Source organism: Echinops telfairi, unplaced genomic scaffold (genome assembly GCF_000313985.2).
Source record: "Echinops telfairi isolate 266 unplaced genomic scaffold, ASM31398v2 ScPeMD7_7469;HRSCAF=8507_1, whole genome shotgun sequence".
Taxonomy (NCBI): Eukaryota; Metazoa; Chordata; class Mammalia; order Afrosoricida; family Tenrecidae; genus Echinops; species Echinops telfairi.
The window spans coordinates 138,355,259-138,375,609 of NW_022111373.1; the positions used below are offsets into that span (position 1 = coordinate 138,355,259).

The following is a 20,351-nucleotide window of genomic DNA, read 5'->3' on the forward strand; positions in this document are numbered from 1 at the left end:
CTGTATGCCGAGCAAGAACACTCCCCAGCTCTGAAGGAAAGCACACGGGAGGGCAGGGAGGGGTGCTTTTGCGGCCCAGCCTCAGTTTTCTGCTGTAAGACGGGCCGGGCCAGTGGCGTCAGAGCTGGTGGCGGGAATCCCCCTGGGTTGGGGGTGGCTGCTGCGGCGTCTCGTCTCGTCAGAAACCCTGGGCACGAGTCCAGGAGGACCCCTCCTCGAAGGCTCTCTGGGGTGTTGGTTTTGCTTTCCAGCACCAGGAGAAGCAGGGCTCCCGTGTTGTGTTCACAGGCGACCCCATCACGATGCATCCTTCCTGCGAACTTCTGAGGGCTGGGGGCACTCTTTGATCATCTCACTGGGATGAGGTCCTGCTCTCAATGGTCGCGGAGTTTGGGTCACAGCTGGGGGTCTTACCCATGTCGGTTTCCGTTCACCGGATTTGTCATCTGGGGTCTTCCATAAGCAGGGCCCATGGTCCCCACCGCTGCACTGAGAGAGACCCCCCCACCCCCCATCAGACTTTCCCACCACGGCCTGACTCTTCCATTCGGTCGTTACCGATCGAAAGAAAAGGCCTAAGACCAAAACTCAGGCAAATGTGTTTAATTTTTTAAAATAACTGATGGCAAAATAAAATATTTACATCACATCACACTGTGTAAACATGTCAAGTCTCTGTACAAAGAAATATACATGCAAAAATCATGTAGAAAACGGAACTGAAATCATGAAGGAAAATGATAAATCCACAAATAAAAGTTATGAGGTTATATATGGAGCCATATCCAGTTTTGAATCCAATTTCCTTTAAAAAAGTTTCTGTACAATTTTACAAGAGGAAACAAATGAACAAAAACAAAATCAAGCAACCAAAGAATAAATAAAAATACACTGGCAGCTGCAAAGCTTTAAACTACATCCGTTTATGGCTCAAGACCCAGGCCTCCGGCAGGCCTGGGGAGCAGGCTGGCTGGCCTTTTGCTAAAAAGACGTCCAGGAAATCGCAGGCCTGCCCAGACACCAGCTGCCTTGGCTTAGGGCGCCCCCCTGGCCAGTGTGAGTTCTGTCACAGTGACCCGGGACTCCAGCAGGCCACAGCTTCTGCTGGTCGGCTTCAAGTGACTCACAAATCAGCTCACAATTGAGCCAATGTTTGTACGGAAAGTTGAAACATCATCAGACATCAGAAAAGTCTTAAGAAGTTGTAAAGGTCCAGACTGATTTAGGGTAAAGGGTGGAGATGGGGCAAGGGGGCAACTAATACTTTGGCATTCTGAATAATAGCATAATCAATTTGAATCTATTACCCTATTATCCAGTTTTATTTTCAGGGTATGAAATCACGCCTTTCCTCTTTTTTTTTTTTAAAAAAAACAAACAAACCTCAAAACGGACAAATTTCACAAAGAGTTAAATCAGTGGGATCCCATAGCCCTCTCGGGCTACAACCCACCCTCCCCCAGCCCGTCCCTGCAACACGCCCCAAACCATAAAGCTCACTGAACGAAGCATGTGCTTTTTCTATGCATTTATTACAGGTACAACAGAGGTCTTCATAAATAGTTGCATAAAATGTTAAAGCCAAAACATTGCACATGATATGAAATCAAACACACAGAAACCCCAGTGAGTGCATGTACAGTATTTCCATTGACTGTATACTGTGCAACCATCTGATTGACCGGGTGGGATGGGCAGGGGGGACCAGCCATATGTCCTCTCATGGCAGGCAGTGCCCTCTGTCCCCACCCACCCCCCTCTCTGGGAGGGTACGGCCAGGAGGTGGGTGGGTGCCAGAGGGGCAGCGGGGAAGGGCAGACGGAAGGCAGGTACAGTCTTATGTACAAGTAAGGCCTACATTTCATCAGAGCAAAACGATTGGTTCTAGTTTTATGCAGCAGTCTTGAGGTCACCCGCATGTTTGGCGTCCGGGGTGACACCCGGCAGACCAGGCGGCCACGCAAGCTTAGAGCCAGGTGGGCACCGGGCTCAAGCTGGGGCCGCAGGCATGGTCGCCTGGTGGGCACATCCTCCTGGGGGCGCGCGGTATCTTTGATTGGTTCGTGAACGCCCCGTGGTCCATACCACGCAGGCGCTTTTTCTCGAGTGAATCTGGAAAAGGTGGGATTGGCAAAATTCTATTCCTGTTTGTTTAAAAAAAGTTCTCTGTTGCAGTTTTTTTTCTTTTCCTTTTCTTCTTCAGAAACCTGAATGAAATACTGTGGGTAGGGCAGCGGCCCTCCGTAACCGCTGAGGGTGGCGGGGCCGGGGGGTCCACCCAGCGCAGCGTCAGCGCTGAGTCCCAAGAGCTCTCGGGCGGCAGCGTGACAGGATGAACACACCGGCAGTGGGCTGCGTTTGTGGGCTTGTTTCGTTTTGTTTCGCTTTTGCGTTTCCTCTCCAGCATCCGAATTCACAGCTGATCGGCAGGTGAAAGAGAATGAGAAAGGAGCTTCCGGACAGGTCAAACTCTAGGCAGGAGCCTGCTCTGCAGGAAGTTTTTGATGCTACGGATCGGTCCAGCGTCGTTCTGGTGTTTGCGCCGCTCGATGAAGGAGGTCAGTCGGGACGTGTCCAGCGTGTCCGCGCTCTTGCCGAGGCCCGCCTGCAGCCAGGGCTCCTGCAGGGCCAGGGCCGCCGAGGGCCTTGCGGTTGGGTCCTGCTGCAGGAGGAAACACACGAACTCCTTGGCCTTCGGGCTCACCCCTGTGAAGTAGTCGTCCGGGAAGCTAAAGTCCAGGCGGCAAATGTTCAGGCAGGTCTCTTCCACGCTGTCGTCCAGGAAGGGGGAAACGCCGCTGAGAAGCACGTAGGCCAGCACTCCAACACTCCACGTGTCTGTGGTCAGGGAGACGGGGTTGCCCAGGATGATCTCGGGGGCCGCGAACTCGGGGTTCCCCAGGAGCGGGTGGATGTAGTAGGTCGTGTTGAGTTGGACGGCATCTCCAAAGTCGGCCAGCTTGATGGTTGGCTTGGCCGAGCGCTGATCCACCAGGATGTTTTCGGGCTGGAAAGCAGGAGCAGTGGATGGTCATTTTAGGACCCTCTACTCCCGAATCGTACGCTTAAGGTGGACCTGCGAGGTCAGCTGGATCAGACAGTTCATGTGCGAAATGGGTGCCCAGAGGGCTCAGGCACTGAGGGCTGACAGCGGTGCCATAATTAAGGTCTGGAAGCAGCTGGCTCCAGACGCAGCCAAGCTGGGCTGCATCTCAGGAGATATTCAGAGACCTAGCAGTTTATTTCTTGCATATAGGCCTATAATATTAAAAACAAAACATAAAGCCCCAAACCCAAGCTCCTGGTCATCAATCGAATTGATTCTGACTCATAGCAACCCTGTAGGACAGGGTAGAACTGCCCCTGTGGGTTTCCCGTGCTGGACGTCTTTATGGGAGTAAAAGCCTCCTTGTTTTCCCTTGAAGGGGTTGATAGTTTCAAACCGCTGTACTTATGGTCAGCAGCCTAAGACATGGAAACTCCTGAGATACAGAACTCGGTTTCTGTTTATATCCTATGGCCTTCCGTGAAAATCCACTACCATCAAGTTAATCTCCAGAGTGACCCTACAGGGCCGGGGAGATAAGAGCTGGCCCTGTGGGTTTCTTAAGGTTGTCCGTCTTTATGGGAGTAGACAGCCTCACTTTCCTCACTTGAAGTGGCTGGTGGTTTTGAACTGCTGATCTTGGGGTTAGGAGCACAATGCTAACTCACAATGCCCTCAGGGCTCCCTTCTGCCTTATTGGGGTGGGTGGGGGGATTTAAGTAGTTCGTGAAGAAATTCCAATATCCTTTCATTTCATTTTCCCCTGAAATTTTTGAAGGCCCTGTGTATTTTCCCCCAGCCCCCAGGGATCCCACCTCTCTGTGGCTGGTCAGCCACATGGTACAGGTGGGCAGCACTGCTGCCCCTGGCCCCCCATCCTTGATACCCCCACCAACCTTTAGGTCCAGGTGTGCGATCCTGCAGTTGTGAAGGTATCGGACGGCTTCCAGCACCTCCCCCAGGTACATCCTGATCTTCCCCTCGGTCAGGTTTCCCCACCGCACCACGCAGTCCAGGAGGCGGCCCTGGTCAGCCCTGCGGAGAGAGGCATGGTGACAGTGGTGAGGGCTGCTCCTTGCTCCCACTGCCAGTGCCTGACTTGTGCCTCAGGGCTCTCCCTCCACTGGACAGCATGACTGGATGAGTCTCCGACCCACCCCATGGCCACTCAGTCGATCCCGACCAGAGTAGCCACACATAAACACCTGTTCACATGTACACACCCGCTCCCAGAGGTGCTGTTACATTGCGTGGGGGTGGTTAGTGTGCCCGGGCGGAAAGGTACATTCTTAGCGAGAGACTGAACAGAAACCAGTGGGTTCAAAGTCATAGACCTGGTGGTCTGCTTCCCAAACCAAAACCAGATCCATGTATCTACGGCAACACATACAGCGGACAGTCAAAACCAGACAGAACAAGATGGCCACAGGCGCCATCAGGCCCAAGCCTCGCTCAACCACACTCGCTGCCTTCTGCCTGTGGACAGCAGTGCGGAGCAGACCAGGACTGGTCTTGGGGAAGCGGGTGACAAGGGCGTTCTGACACCCTGGTGGAACTGTGGGTTCTGGGAGGACTGACAGCTGTCACCAGGAGGCAGACTCCAGGAGGCAGCCAGGCTTCTAGCAGGCAGGAAGCCCCAGGACTCATTCTAGTTCAGTAACCCCCCTCAAGGGGAGGCTGCAAAGTGAGCCCCTGAATCCCCGGTCAGCAGCGAGCAGGAGGTCTGCCCAAACCCTGGCCCAGCCACTTCCAGAAGATGCCCTGGGGGAGGCCCCTCTGCCTGCTAGCATGTTTATTCTGGAGGAGCGGGCACACCCATGATGTCCCAGGCAGGGGTTGAAGTTCACACTCCAGCTTGCACCCAGCACTGGGGTAGTGGGGCTGGGGGAGCCGACTGGGCCGGGGGCACCACCCAGTGGTAGCGGTAGATGCAAACAGTTCGCAGAGCCCAGACTAGTGGGAGCAGTCGTGGACATTGACCAGACAGCTCAGTGCCCTGGGCCCCGAGGGAACCGGCCAGGCCACAGGTTGTCTGAGCTCCAGCGAGCAGCCTGTGGGGCCGGGGTTGCTTGCACAGGCAGGACCCCCCGGAAGGACAACACAGCCTGAAGGTGCTTCTCCTTCCTGCCACCCTATGCGGAGAGGATGCATGCGTTCGAGAAGCTGGGAGAATCCTCAAGTCACAGCTTCCTCCATCCAGCCTTACACAGGGGCTCCATCCCCCAGCCCCGACCCTGAGTGCAGGAAACGGCCCCAGGGGTAGAGGGAGGTTCAGGAGGGCCGGGGCCGGGTGGGTACGCACATCTCCAGAACCAGGACGTAACTGGTGGGGGTCTCGAAGGTGTCCAGCAGGCCGACGAGGAGGGGGTGCTGGAGGTGCTGCAGGATCCCGAGCTCGTGGGTGACCTGGTCGCGCTTCATCAGCCTCTTGTTCACAAACTTGGTGGCCACCGCTCGCCGGGTTCCTTTCTGATCACATTTCTTCACGACGGAGAACCTGCCCCTGGGAAGGGCGTGGGGGAGATAGTCACTCGGGGTGCTGAGGTGTCTGGGAGACAGTGAGGGGCGCTCTGCTGGACCATGGCTGCCCTGCCCAGAGTCCTGCCCAGGCCTGGAACCACAGGGGCCCACGTCCCTCAGTCTGAGCTCTGTCACACCTGCATCTGCCTGTAGAACTCACTTCCTCTCCCAGGGGAGCGGGGCCATGCGACTGCCTGTGACCACCGAACGGGACAGAAGTGACACCGTGAGATTCCAGTGCAGGTCTCAGGAGGCTGCTTCTCCCGCTGCTCATCAGCTGGAAGCCCTGCTCAGTCCACTTTGGGGCAGGAGTGTGGAAGGCAACCACCACCAGGCCAGCTGGCGTTGGGTGCCTGGGAGGTGCATGTGTGTGTATGTGTGCTGCGTGTAGACAAGCACGGCTGACTCGGGCCTCTCGAGACTGGAGGGGGATAAGCCTGTGTTGCACATGGGAGGACTGGGGAGCAGATCTCACCAGGGCTTACTCCCCGCATGCATCCAGAGGGGGTGCCCCAGTCTTCCCCGTGGGTCTGGGTCTGACCCACAGCACATGGAGGATGTGCAGGACCGTGGAGGAAGCCCAAGGTCTTTAGAGGCTTCACAGCTTCTGCTCCCCCTCTTGATCGGTGTCCACCACTGTGCGGGGACGCTCAGGATGAAGGGTGACATGGAGCGAGGCCTGGGGGGGCCCACAGACCCACCCATGGCAGGTGAGCAGCGACACACCATCCACCACTGTTGTCTGAAGGCTGCAGGTGGCCCGTGCTAGGATACAGGTGACAGATGTGGCGGGACTGAGTGCAGGCTGCTGCGCGGGGCTTCTTGGACAGTGTTTGACCAGGCCCAGGGACAGACAGGCACCTCTCTCCCCGTCCTGTCAGGTGGAGTGGATGCTGGCATTGAGCGTCCTGATGCCGCTCCATCTAGTTCTAATGACCGCTTCTTTTAAACTGGAAATTCCCCAAGATAACCAAGCCCTGCAGTCCAGGGGCCGGGGCAGTAAAGGGCCTGGTGGTCACACCTCCGTGGTCACAGACAGCATTTCCCATGGATGGTGTGCACAGTAGAGCTTTTATCAGTCTCTCACACGGCGTGCTTGTGCTGCCCTCTCCCCAGGGGCCCGGGGTCAGTGGGAGTACCTGCCGAGCTCAGCCACTTCACTGTAGAAGGAGTCGAAGTTGTCCTTCCAGGTCACCATGATCCCATCACTCCCTGGACCTGCAACGAGGTCGGTGCTTGCTTTGAGCACGGGGGTTCTGAGCGGGGTGGGCTGAACTGAGCCTGCAGTGTCACCCTGACTCCTACACAGAGCCACCCTAGGGGACCCTACAGGGTTCTGAGCTCGTGGGTGAGCCAGACCACGTCCACAGCCATCAGGCCGATTATAGCTCCTAGTGACACTAGAGGACCCGATAGGACCCCAAGCTCAGCTTTCTGCAGGCTCGTGTGGGTCAGCACGGCGACCATAGGTGGCCAGTTGGGCATTTGAAGTGTGCTGGTCTGAAGGAGGATGGGACGGTATGCTTCCAGTACCCACAGCACGCAAGGCAGTTCCGTAGCTATCTCGATGGGAGGTGGTGGGGACAATGGGGTGTGTGCCCTGGTGGCACCATGGTTCAGTGCTCAGCTGCCAAGCAAAATGTTGGTGGTTTGAACCCTCCCGCTGTGGCGCAGTGTGAGAAGCCCTGGTGATCTGTTTCTGTGAAGGTGACGCCAGGGAGCCCCTGGCACGGGACAGAGACCCAAACCACCAGAGAGAGTGAAGGCGGAGAGAGAGTGAAGGCGGTCAGAGTAACAGGCACGCCTGGGAAGAACCAAGCAGCACCAGATTTAAGAACGATTTCGTAAGGTGCTCGCTGGATGATGAAATCAAAGTACTTTGGCCCGATGGGGAGAGAGTAATCTATGAAATACATTTTCCCCCCTTCAGTGTGGCTACTGGCTCAATTCCACCACAACAGACGTGGCCTTGTCTTGCCTTTCCATTGGCCAGACGGGCGAGCCGTGTCCCTCACAGAAACAAGGTTCACTGGGTGGGAGGCGTCATAGATGGGAAACATGGAGAGGATGTTGGTAGACAGTGTTGGTGTCATCCAGCCACTTGTGGGCCATGGATGGTGGGGAGTGGGGGGAGCGGACTTTCCAAAGTCCTAAGGAGAACCCCATTCTATCCAGATCCCCCTCTTCCGTGAACACCTTGAAGCCACAGGAAGTACCTGTGGCTCAGATTACTACCAGCTCTGTGTGGCCACTGGAAGCCCCCACCAGGAGAGCAGCTTCCCTGCCCCAGGCAGAGACGGACGGATGGACAGATGGACGGATGGAGGCCTGACCCTTTGAGCTCCTTGAACAGCTGAGAGGCAGCAAGGCTGGGTGGGAGCAGACCCCCAAGCTCTGGCAGCTGGTGGGAGAGGACCACGTCCACACAGAAGGCAAAGGAGACACTGTCAGGTGGCTGAGCCGGATGCACGGAAACAGCAAATCCCAAGGGCTTCTCAGAGAGGGCGCTCTGAGGATGGCTGGTCATCAGGAAAGGGCAGACTGAGTGGTCGTAAGGGAAGTGCTGTCCTTCCAAAGAGCACTGGGGTGGCAGGTCCGGGCGGGCTGAGAACAGACCTGGCCTTCCTCTCATCGCCTCCCCCCTTGGGTCTCCTCTCTCTAGACACCTCTCTACTGACCAAAGGGGAAGGGGCACCTGCGTCGGACTCGTCCTAGCGCTCTGAAAGCAGGACACCAGTGGCTCGGTCACCCCAGGGTCCCAGTTTTCCTGGGAAAAGGCTTCAGCCAGGTTGCATGGTGCAGGTATGATTCCTGAGGTGGATGCTGCTTCCTGTGGGCCAGGCATCCATTCACCTGTCAGTTTGGGTTGAGGAGCACCCTTTGGACAGCCGTGTCCCAGGCCTGGGTGTCTCTGGACGTGGCACCCTTCATCGCCTCGTGGGACTTCTCTGAGGGGCGGTGAGAACCAGCTGGGAAGCGCTGTCTACTGAGGGCCTATGAACGTCAGACAGAGCTGTAGGGGTCGGGGTCAAGAGGTCTAAGAGGTAAGATCCTGGTGGCACTGTGGGCGAAGACTAGGGCTGCGGACTGCCAGGCTGGTAGTTCAAAACCACCGGCTGTCTGCCTTGGGCACCCTCCAGGAATGGTCTACCCTGCCCTGCAGGGTTGCTCAGACATCACTGCATGTGGGTTAGTATTTCCTGGGCTCAGACCTGAGTGTGGCCTCCGGTGGCTCATGGCTGAACTGAGGAGAGATGGAGCACTCAGAGCAGAGCCAGAATGGAGGACGGGACCCCCCTCTGGGCAGGGTAGCTGTGAGGAGCCAGCACGCGGGTTCAGAGTCAGGGGCAGGTGGGTGCTCCCCTGCCCCTTCCTTCTGATTTCAGTTCTGACCGAGACCACCTTCCGCCAGCCTCTCTGGGAGGAAGCGCGCCACCGGGGGGTATGCCTGTAGTGCCCTCTGACAGCGAGAGCAGAGCTGGCCAGCAGTGCCCACGCCAAGTGGGAGGCCAAAGGCCTTCCCTGCCCACTGCCGCCCCTCCCTCTCCCCACTTGCAGGCCCTGGGAGACCCTGGTGACTGTGGTTGGGACGTGCAGCTCTCTCCTGACTCACTGCTGGCCCCGGGGCCACGTCCACATCAGGGGAAGGGCCTGTAGCCCCAGGGGGTCCATAGCCCCCCGGAGACTGGAGCTCGGATGGGGCAGCTCACCTAGAACCCGCAGGCTGGCCGACGATGAGGCCGTGCCCATGTCGTTCACCGCAATGCATGTGTAGAGGCCGTCGTCCTCCGTGGTCGCGCCGACAATCTTCAGAGCGGCCTCCCCTAAATCACTGCCACACAGGATCCTGGGCATCAGGGAAGGTCCCTCTCACCAGTGCACCGCCGCCCACACCCCAGGACACCCTCCTTCGGGGCCACAAGGAGCTAAGAGCCAAGCGCTGAGAACGGTGTGCAGGACCATGACTCTGGACACCCAGAAGGGACTGTGCGGCTCACAGTGAGTGCTGATGGCCGGCAACAGACACGGCAAGGGGGCGCCACTCGGCTGCAGGGCCACGCTGCCTGCCCCTCAGCCGGCGGCTCACCTGTAGGAGATGCTGTAGTGGCCGTCGTTGTTCAAGGTGTTGTGTTCAGGGCCCTTCCAGGTGACGGACGCCTTGGGACGGCCACAAACGCGACATCTGAGAACAACGGTCTCCCCTGTCTCGCACGTGACCTCGCTCAATGGAACGACAAACTCGGGGGGAACTGCAGGGTGGGGAGGAGGGGCAGGTCAACGCTAGGAGCCCTGCATGCTCTCCCGCTCCTACCGACGCTGCCCCAACAAACCAGAAGACCCAGGCCGCCGCCCAGGCCCAGAGGGCCACAGAAAAGCACGCAGAGACCACGCGTGAGCCTGGGACACCCACTCTGCAGGCCTCTAGCCCCCGGAACAAGAAGGAGAAAAACACAGGGCTCACCATCATAAATGTAGTTGGGATTGAGGAGCTGAAAGGGAAAAGCAAACAGGGATCAACCAAAACTGAGAATGCCTTTGAGGGGTATTACTTTCAATCCAGAGCTATAACTCCTGTTGAGATGAGGGGAGATAGAAAAGAAACTGGACCTGTCCGGTTTCTTACGAAACAGACCGCCTTTGCCTTCCGTCTTTAAATGCACGTGAAAGCATCAAGCCCCCGCCGCCCCACCCTGCCTCTTAATTTGGGTGAGTTTTTCCTTCCTCTGCCCTCTCCCACTCCAAGACTGCTGAGTGAGGGGGTCTGCTTCCTCCCCAGGGCTGGTCCGCTGCTGCCACCCTCCTATGGGCACCGCAGGCTTGCCCAGGTCTGGTGAAGGGCTCCAGGTGAGACCCCCACAGGCGTGAGGCACTCTGACTACAGAGCAGCCCTGTGGCTCCATGCTTAACGTGCTCGGCTGCCAACGAGCCCACCAGCTGCTCCAGAGACAAGATCTACGATCAGGATGGCGCTGAGAACTGGACCCCGAGATCTACGATCAGGATGGCGCTGAGAACTGGACCCCGGCCCGTTCTATTCCCTCCACAGAGCAGCTTTGGGGGGAAGTCCACAAAGACAGTCAGCGTGTCCACAATGTGGGCCACTCACTCCCCCCACCGCAGCTGAAACATCAGTGTCCTCTGAGAACCAGGTCTCTCTGCCTCAGCTAGACACCACACGCTCTCCTTGGTAGGGTGCCTGCGCCTCTGGGGAGGTGTGGGTGTGGGCACCTGGTTCCCCCAAATCCAGTGTCCTCGGCACTGGACTGGCCGGGCAAGGTGGGGCGTGTCTCCGTGGGAGGGGCTGCCCCACCCCTACCCGGCCACTCACCTTCACAGACACCTTGTTGCTGAGCCCTTCCCGTGGTTTCCGGTAACCGTTCTCTAACTTGCCGTCTCTTTTGCCGTCTTTGTCTTTCCTCTCGGGTTTTTTCCTTAAACGGAGTGCCGTGTGCCAAGATGTTGACTTCCTGGTTGGGGGTGGGGGGCAGGAAGGGGAGAACGGCAGCCATCAGGGTGGCTTTCTGTGCTCAGGGCAGGACACAGAAAGCATCCGCAGAGAGCCGAACATGAGACTTCTGGGGCCCAGCCGGGCATCCGAGGCTCAGTGGTGGGGCTGAGCCCACACCAACCCAGAGCCCGAGAAAGCACGGCTTGGCTTCCCTCTCCCCAAGCAGGTTCTACTGTTGGCACCCAAACTCAACTTCCTTTAAACGGCTTCAGGCAGCAAGCTGCTTCAAGGTTTCAAAGTGATTCAACTGACTCGCCTTCCCCTGCGGAGGGGCGGGCTGGGGGCTCCACCCTCCTCTTACCGGTGACAGGTCACACTCCCTGGCAGACCCCAGCTGCAGGTTGGGGTCTGCACCTTACAACCCACCAAGACCTCCAGTTACTAAGTGACTGCCATGCCCACTTTGTGACCCGCCAAGTCAAGTGTCCCTAAATGTGGGTTACTGAAAGAACCTGCCAGAAAGTGGCTGGTCAACGGGGAGGACACCCCTCCTTCCTTTGGGGGCGGACACATTCTGACTGGAGGTGAATCTGCTCTAGTTAGAGGTCCTCCTGGGGCCTCCCGCCTCTCGGCAACAGCAGCCCCAGTGACGACGACGGAGCCTGCTTCGGTAAGACTGATGATGGCCTCTGCAATGTGGTGGGGTGCTCCGCATATCGCCTGGAGGCCCCACCCCCCAACCTCAGAGGGCAGCCACCCACTCACTTGAGGGTCCCATCGGGGTTCTCCAGGACGACAGCACTGGTGTGCCCCAGGACAAAGCCCGGAATCCAGCCCTCAGCGGCGGGGCACTGGTCGGTGGCGGCTCGGAACACCAAGAACATGTTCTGTTGGTTGCTGGCTAGAATTTGAACGACCTCTCCTTGATAGACGTTGATCTCATCCTCCTTCACTGCCGTGTAATCGTGTGTCACCAACATGGTGGAGATATTGCTGCTGCTGCTGCTGCTTTCACTCTGCAGGGCGGGGAGGGGACAGGAAGGCTCGTGTGAAGGGCAGGCTGGTGACCCGCTCTCCCTGGTCGGTGGCCGCCGGATCCCCGTGGGTGGGGGCGTGGCGTCTAGTGGTTTCGTCGCACACCCGTCTTGCTCATGTGGCCTGCCTGTTTTTTGTTTTTTTTCCTTTTCGACAACTCAAACAAATCGGGACTTCTCTGGAACAGTTTGGAGAGGAACAAAGAAGTTCTTTCCCGGGAGCCTGGTTGCCGTCATGCCCTGGGCCTCCTCCCACCCTCACAGCAACGGCTTGATGCCTGGAGCTGCCGCCACCTCGCTGTCCTCAACCGAGGCCAGCAATGTGAAAATGCACTCACGTTCGCCCACTCCATCTAAAGACCACAGGGAACGATCCACAGACAGAGCACACAGTCGGCGGACAAGGAAGCACCCCCACCCTCTGCTGGACAGCAGGTTCATCAAGAAGGTAGGTTCTAGAAGCATGCTGGTGGCTGGGCGTGCCTGTGCGTCACTCAGGTTTCCCTTTCGCTCAGGGTGCCTGCAGAGGCTGCACGGGTCCCTCCTAGGAGCATGGGTGAGCTGAGGTCCTGGGGTACGGCTGCCACGGAGGTATAAGGCACATCCTCTCAGGTGTGGGACTGGACTTCGATGGGAGATGTAGCCCCAGCCCATCCTGCGGCCCACTTTGGATCACTACCTTAGCACTGGCATCTATTCCAGCAACCGGCCCAATGAATGCCCCCCATGGGGAGAGGGTGCCCAAGCCTTACAGTGATGGCTTCTTAGAGCTGCAAGCTGGGTCAGGGAGTGGTGGGACAGGAGCCAGCAACATGGGTGCCAGCCTTGCTCCAGCGATCAAGACATCTTTTAGGGGAGAAGGTGGAACAGAGGCCCTCCCTAAGACCGAGTTGCCCTGGGCCATCAGCTGGGACGAGGAGCACACTACCTAGTGTCCAGCCCAACCAGCCTAGGAGGCCCAGAGGCCGCCTGCCAGGTAACTTGCCAAGTTCTCGGACAGCTCATGCTAGGGTCATGTGGGACGGGGCGTGAAGCAGTCCACACATGAGGAGACCCTGTCTCTTCCAGGCAGCAGAGCGGAGGATGACCACAGCCACCTACCGCTCCAAGGTGGACAGCAACCAGGGTCATTTAAAAGGAGCAGGACCTACATACAGCTCCTTTCTGGTCCTTGCTAGTGTTGGGTAGCTCACCCTGTCCCCTGGGGACTCCCTGGAGCAGAGGCCCTGTGCGTGAATTTAGACAACTGTGGGTGCTTTTAGCATGTGCTTTAGAGGATCCCTGGTGGCACAGTGGTTACTCACTGGTCTGCGATCCGCAGGGTTGGCAGTTGGAAACCACCAGCAGCTCCATGGGAGAAAGACTGGGCTTTCTACTCCTGTGAACAGTTACAGCCTTAGAAATTCCCAGGGGGCTTGCTATGAGTCAGCATTGTCCTGACGGCATTGAGTTAGCATGCAAACTCCTAGCGACCCTCTAGGACGGGGTACTACTGCCCCTGTGCGTTCTGAGACTGTAGCTCTTTATAGGAGTACAAAGTCTCCTATCTTTCTCCCACAGAGCGGCTGATGGTTTTGAGCTGCCAGCTTTGGGGTTAGCAGTGCAACGCATAATCCACTACACGAGAGTTGGAATTGACTCAATCGCAGTAGTCTGGGTGTCACACCCAGACTTAGATGGGGATGTCCAGTGCTCTTGAGATTACAAAGACAAACTTGTCAAAATAGTGAAACAACTTTCTGAGGTAGAACTGCTTTGGGAAATCGACTGCCCTGGGCCGCATGGCATTGTGGGAGCACTGTGCCACACAGTCTGGTGCTGGCAGGTATAGTGAGCTCTGAAAGGCCACCTTGGGTTCTCCTCACAGCCATCACCTGGCCTGTGGGAATGGACCTCACAGTGGTGGGTGGTGGTGGTGGGGGGAAGGGAGGTGTTAGTCAATCTGCCCAGAGCCTCCTGGTTTCTGGGACAGTCAGGGTTGTGAGGGACTGGCCAGTTGCACGGTCACAGAGACCAGGCCCTGGAGCTGCAGGCCTGCCGGCTTACACACCATTCAGGGAGCTGCAAGCCTGATGCGAGTTGCTCTCTGCAAAAGCTCCCGCCAACGCTGTGTGAGGGGACAAGGACCAGGGCTGTGGGATGGGAGTGGTGGTGTGGCCTGGCCAGGGCTGTGACAAAGGCTACCTCTGCTACCATGGCCCCCGGGGGCATTCTGGTCCAAACAGGGGACAGGGGACGAGGAAGACCATTCCTTGTAAGGAAACACTGTTCCCAGAGAGCAGTTTGAGCCTCACTCTAGACCTCTAGCACCTTCCCACCTGGGGCATTTCCATAGTTTCGTGACTCTCCTATGTAGTAATGGTAGTGAGGTTTGAGTTTGAGAATAATGGTGGGAGTGCCTGAGGGTGGGTGCCAAGGGTCATGGTGATCAGCTGGTAACTGAGAAGTTGGGGGTTTGCGTCCACCCAGAGGCACCTCAGAATTAAGTCCTGAGCACTGAAATCTGACCCACTGGCCATTAAGCACCCTATGGGAGTTCTATTCCACCACACACAAGGTTTGTCGCCGGGAGTCAAAATCAACTCCACCACAGCTGGCTTTGCCAGTTAAGCACCGTGGGGAATCGGGGCTGCCTGCCATGCCTGAAAAAGTGGAAGATGGACGTAACTATCAGGCAAGTCTCCAGAGAAAGTGCGGGAAGGAACGGGTACTGGCTAGTGTGCCTCTCTCTCAGAGGCAGCCACTCACTGGCAGCAGCTAAGGTGCTAATTCTGAAGCGCATTTTCTGAGAATGCCTACCTTGCTGGACGGGGTGTGTCCCTGGGGGTTCAGCAGAGGGTGCTCGGCCAGTGTCATGGGGCCACCACAGACTCCCTCCATGCCCGAAGGTGCTAAAAGCTTGGGTGTCCCCCAAAGCCACAGACACCTCTTCACCAGGCTGAACCCTGGGCACAGGCAGGCCTGCATCTGGCCCCTAGCACTGCACCTCTGTCTAGATTCTAGAGCAGTGGTTTTCAACCTTCCTAATGCTGTGACCCATTAATATAGTTCCTCATGTTGTGGTGATTCCCCAACCATAAATTTATTTTCGTTGCTACTTCATCACTGTCATTTTGCCACTGGTATGAATCGGGCGGCCCCCGTGAAAGGGTCATTCAACCCCCAAAGGAGTCGCAACCCACAGGTTGTGAACCGCTGCTCTAGAGAGTAGTAACAGGGGCTGCAGGGACGGCCAACGCAGGGAGGCTGGGGCCATCTTTGCAGATGAGACTCCAGTATAAATCAAAGTACCAAGACTGGTTAACCTGAACACCGGAGTTATCAAGATACCTGAAGAAGTAGGAGGAGAGGCAAAACCAAGCCAACCCAGCAAAGCTTTATCTCAAGAGTCCCAGAGAAAGGGATATACGTGCAACAGCCAGCTTTGTTTTTATAAAGAGAGACACAGACCCTTTTCGGGAAATGTATTAAAAATTTATAAAGAGCTCAAACACACACTCCTTCGAAGGGCTCGCTTCACTCCTGCGCGCTTTCAGAGCGCCAGGACAGTTGGGGAGCAGCGTGAGCAAGCCACGCTGGCGGCCAGCACTCCTCGGGCTGCCCACCACCACGGAAGCCACTGGCTGGGGGCTCCCCTGTCCAGAGCCCCGAGGGGCGGCCACGCCCACTGCCCTGCGCCCTCGGCGGGTGGGCGCAGCTCAGCCCTTGTGCACCGGAGCCCCTCCAAGTCTGTCTCTGGCAGAGGCCCCCCCGGGCTGGAGAACTCTCCCCACCGGGCAGCTTCCTGCCCCCGCCCCCCGTGTCAGCTCAGAGGTGCCGCTGGGCTGGAAGTCTCCAGGAGGGAATTGCTTTAGGCAGAGGAGTCAGAGCGCCCAAGACGACGTGGAAGGCCGGAAAGAGGTGGCGCCCAGGAGGAGGAGCGCGCAGAGAGGAAGGAGCAGAGCCCGGTGCAGCGGGGCGGGCGGGGACAGCGGCCAGGAGGAGGAGGAGGAGGAGGTCCCGGAGGTGGCGCTGCAGGTGGGACAGACGCTCGGAAGGTTAGAGACGCTTTCTCTCGTTAGGAGACACACACAAAGCAAGGAGAGCGTTAGTGGGAGGCGGCAGGGCCCGGCGGGGCGTGCAGTGGCGCCGTGCCTTCACGTGACCAGGCCCCGGCGGCGGAGAGTCCAGTTGGCTGCGCGGCCGGAGCAGGAGTTAGTAGAGCGAGGACTGACGGACCGACGGACGAACGGTTTAGAAGCGGCGGCGGGCCGGGCCGCGCGGGGGCGTGCCTGGCGGCGGCGGGCTTACCCCGTTGCTCTGGGTGGACTGCACGGACTGCTCGCTGGCCGAGGAGCACGTGCTCATGCGGTCCGTGTCCTTGCTGGGGGCCGCGTGGCGCTGCGCCTGCCGCTGCAGGGAGTCGCTGTCCCCCGGGAAGGTGAAGGAGCCGGGCCGGCTGGCTGGGGAGGCGGGGGTGGCGCTCCAGAAGGAGCCCCCTTTCTGCAGGGGGCTGCTGGGGGGGAAGGGCTCCTTGCCCAGCGGGGAGGGGAACGTGGTGGCCAGCGGCGAGTTCAGGGGCGAGGTGGCTCCCGGCCGGGGCTTGGTCAGGGGCAGGGCGCCCAGGCTGGCCCTCGGGCGTCCGTCCTCCGCTGGCCCCCGCGCCTCTTTGGCCAACCCGTTGGTGGACTTCCGTGGGCTCTCCATCGTCTTCATCTTGGGCACTGGCTCGGCGTCTCGGTCGGGACCCTCGCGCTCTCCACTGGGCGGGGGCCTGCTGGGCGGGCCAGGGGCCGCCTCCGGGAGGGACGTACCTGACATCTTGTCTGCCTCCGCCTGGCTCGAGGCGGCTGAGGAGACCAGCACGGGGGAGTGGTGTCGGACAGGCTGCGGGATCCTGGAGGGCCGCCCTCGGCTCGAGCTGGGCATCGCGCCACAGCCCCCGCTGCCAGGGCCACCTCCGTGGTTGCTGCTCCCGCTGCTGCCGCCCGGACCCCCGCCGCCGCCGCCTCCGCCGCTCCCTCCGCTACCCCCGCCGCTGCCCCCGCTGTGGTTCCTCTGGTACTCGATGGGTGACGTCAAGGCTGCAAGAGAGCAAGAAAGGCCGAAAAGGTCAAGATATGCGAGGAAAGTGACCGCCATCCTCGGGGCTGGAACGCCCACGATGGCAGTGCTGTCAGCTGGGTGCATCCCAAGGCACCAGCACCCACGGTAGGTTGCCTGTGTTGTGAGGGGCAGGAGGCAGCCAGAGGGGCACAGCGAATGGGGACAAGGTTCCCGAGACTTGGATTCCCCCCAGGGTAGGTGGGCCTACCTCCTGCATCCCTATAAAATTCCAAACCACTTTCTCCTTGGCTGAGATGGCACCATCCCCTGGAGCCGCAAAAGCAATGCCTACACTTGATCCTTGATTATGGGCTAGAGTACAAAGGTTTTTAGTTGCTAAGGGGGGACAGGGTAATTTTATTTATTTTTTCCTTCTGAAAAGAAAGTGGTAGGCCAAATAAGTTTGAGAACCTACGGTCTAAACCAGGGATTCCCCGGAAATCATCAATACCAGGTAACCTCGCTCTCCTCACCATCAATACCAGTTAACCTCACTCACCTCACCACCAATTCCACCTCACTGTCAATACCCGCTAACCTCGTTCCAGCCATCACATTAGGGGTGAATGAATGAAGTGTTTGACCAAATATGCCTAGTTAATTTTAAAACTTTTATATGGTCTGCAAATGATATTATAAAAATCCAAATGGCCCTTGGCAGAATAAAGGCAACCGCGCCTCCCCGCCTCTCCCGGTGTAAAAAGACATCAGCAGGGATGGCCCAGCCAGCACCTGCGGGCACTGCCAGGACAAAAGGTGGAAAGATCCAGTCTGGGAAGGACTTTGAACTGGAAGTGCCTGAGGCCACCAAGACTGAGCTGGACAGGCCTCTGGATTTATGACTGCTTCTGCTGGAGGGATGCAACAAAGGCGGCAAGGTAGATAAAGACAAGGACCCTTTGGGGTGGTGAAGTGCTCACACTCACGTGCAGCCTCGTCACCTGCAGGAAAACATGGGGAAATGTGTGAAGTTACTTATACGGCAAAGGTGAATGCCCATTCACGAGGGCTTAAGATGTTGGAGGAATGGGAGGCCTGGGTCTGCGTGTGACAGTATCCCGGGGTCCCTGGCACGTCTCACACACACACTGAGCTCTTTCATCCTGCTCAACAGCTATGTCCCACTTTTCAGAAGTATGTTTTCACGAAAGACCTACCTCCCTGTCTTTGCAAATTAAAGATGAATTTCACTTTACACAAATGTGGGAATCTGAATTAGGGGAACCAGCACTCAGCCATTAACAGAGGCAACATGCACCCTGCATAGAAAAAGTAGCAACCCTAGCTCTTTCTCCGGGAACGACAAGGTACAAGGATTAGCGAGAAAGTTCATGGAAGAATTCCAATTCCATTTTTCTATGAACTTTTGGAAGCCCCTAGTATAGGCAGTATTTGTACCGTATCACTACTGCTTTTACTGTGCTAGGGCTACTTATTGTATGTTGGATGTGCTAGTTGGTAGGTTATTTTTAGGTCTGGGAATATTGGAAGCTTTTCCCCATATAAATTACTGGTACTGGTTTCTTCTATGCAGAAGAATGTGGCAACAGGATCAGAGGGAGACTTGCCAACAACCTACGATATGCAGATGAGCAAATTTGGCTTGCTCAAAGTGAGGAGGACTTGGAGTATTTGCTGACGAAACTAAGGAATGTAGCCTTCAGTATGAATCACAACTTAATATAAAGAAAACCCAACTCCTCACAACTGGAACACTAGGTAACAATAAGTGGAAAAATAGATCGAAGTTGTCAAACATTTAATCTTGCTTGAATCCACAATCAATACTCCTGGCGGCAGCAGTCAAGAAATTAAGCGATGCACTGCACAGGGTAAATCTGCTGCCCAAGATCTCTGTAAAGTGTCGAAGAGCAAGGATGTCACTTTGAGGCTGAGGACACACCCGGTGCAAACCAGGGTGTTTTCCATTGCTCGTATGCATGTGAAAGTTGGACAATGAACAGGGACGAGTGGAGGAGAATTGATGCATTTGAATTACGGTGCTGGTGCAGAATGTTGAACGTTCCATGGACTGCCAAAAGCACAAACATCTGTCTTGGAAGACGTGCAGCCAGAATGCTGCTTACAGGCAAGGATGGCGAGACTCTGTATTGCACTTTGGACATGTTATCAGGAGGGACCAGTTCCTGGAGAAGGACATCATGCTTGGTCAAGTAGAGGGGCATGGGAAAAGATGAAGAGCCCAGATGAGATGGATTGAAACACTGACTACACAGTGAGGTCAAACATAACAATTGGGAGGATGGCACAGACATGGGCAGTGTTTCGTTCTGTTGTGCCTGAGGTCACCATGAGCAGGAAGAGACTCATGGCATCTAACAACAACAACAACATCAACGATAGTTCGTTTGATTTACATCGTTGTGGCTCGTGAAAGTTTTCAGTAGAACATTCTATTTTGGATAGTAGGGGGAAGCTGCATGCTTCCACATCCTGGCTGAATCAAATTTGCATAATTTGGTGTTAGTTCACTCTTTATTTTGAAAGAAAATGTTATATTTCCCAGTAGTCAAAAAGTTGAGAAACATTTCCCAATTTTCCCAGAGTTCCATGTTTGGGCAGGAGACTGGGTGGTGCATGAGGTTTGCGGTCACTGCCAACTGACAGGCTGGTGGGTTTGAACCCAGCTAGCAGCTCCGTGAAAGGAAGCCCTGGAGACCTGCTTCCATCGACCTGATGGCCAAGGAAGCCCTATGGGGCAGGGGTGACTCTGAGACACGGGGGCCGCTATGTGCCAGGAGCTGACTTGGGGGCAGCTAACAGCAATAACAATATGTGGTAGAGTGTTAACAAACCCAGGGACAAGGGAACAAGTGATCCAAATTGGTGGTTAGGAGGGTGTAGGAGGCCTGGTAGGGCATGACCAAGGGTAAAGTAACCAAGAGGAATTACTGAAACCCTAATGAAGGCTGAACATGATAGTGGGACAAGAAGAAAGTGAAAGGAAATAGAGGAAAGAGCTAGGAGGTAAAGGGCATTTATAGAAGTCTAAATAAAGCCATGTACATATGTGAATATATTTATATATGAGGATGTGGAAATAGATCTAAGTACATATATGTATAAATTTAGTATTAAGGTAGCACATGGACACTGGGCCTCCACTCAAGGACTCCCTCAATGCAAGACACTTTGTTCTGTTAAACTGGCATTCCATGATGCTCACCTTCCCGACATGATTGCTGAAGACAAAGTG

The 20,351-nt window shown here is 56.6% G+C and overlaps 1 protein-coding gene across 1 annotated transcript in view; it reads right to left on the reverse strand.

Moving 5' to 3' along the window:
- Positions 1-588: 588 nt before the first annotated feature.
- Positions 589-20,351, reverse strand: part of LOC123521108 (triple functional domain protein-like) — a 34,266-nt gene continuing 14,503 nt past the window's right edge. The window contains exons 9-20 of the mRNA XM_045285278.1: positions 18,061-18,075; positions 16,321-17,112; positions 15,380-15,534; positions 11,781-12,031; positions 10,896-11,034; positions 10,029-10,056; positions 9,654-9,816; positions 9,277-9,398; positions 6,706-6,784; positions 5,349-5,549; positions 3,943-4,081; positions 589-3,007 (exon numbers count right to left, since the gene is read on the reverse strand). Coding sequence (XP_045141213.1) covers positions 2,465-3,007; positions 3,943-4,081; positions 5,349-5,549; positions 6,706-6,784; positions 9,277-9,398; positions 9,654-9,816; positions 10,029-10,056; positions 10,896-11,034; positions 11,781-12,031; positions 15,380-15,534; positions 16,321-17,112; positions 18,061-18,075 — 2,627 coding nt within the window. The 3' untranslated portion in view covers positions 589-2,464. The remainder of the gene's footprint in view (positions 3,008-3,942; positions 4,082-5,348; positions 5,550-6,705; positions 6,785-9,276; positions 9,399-9,653; positions 9,817-10,028; positions 10,057-10,895; positions 11,035-11,780; positions 12,032-15,379; positions 15,535-16,320; positions 17,113-18,060; positions 18,076-20,351) is intronic.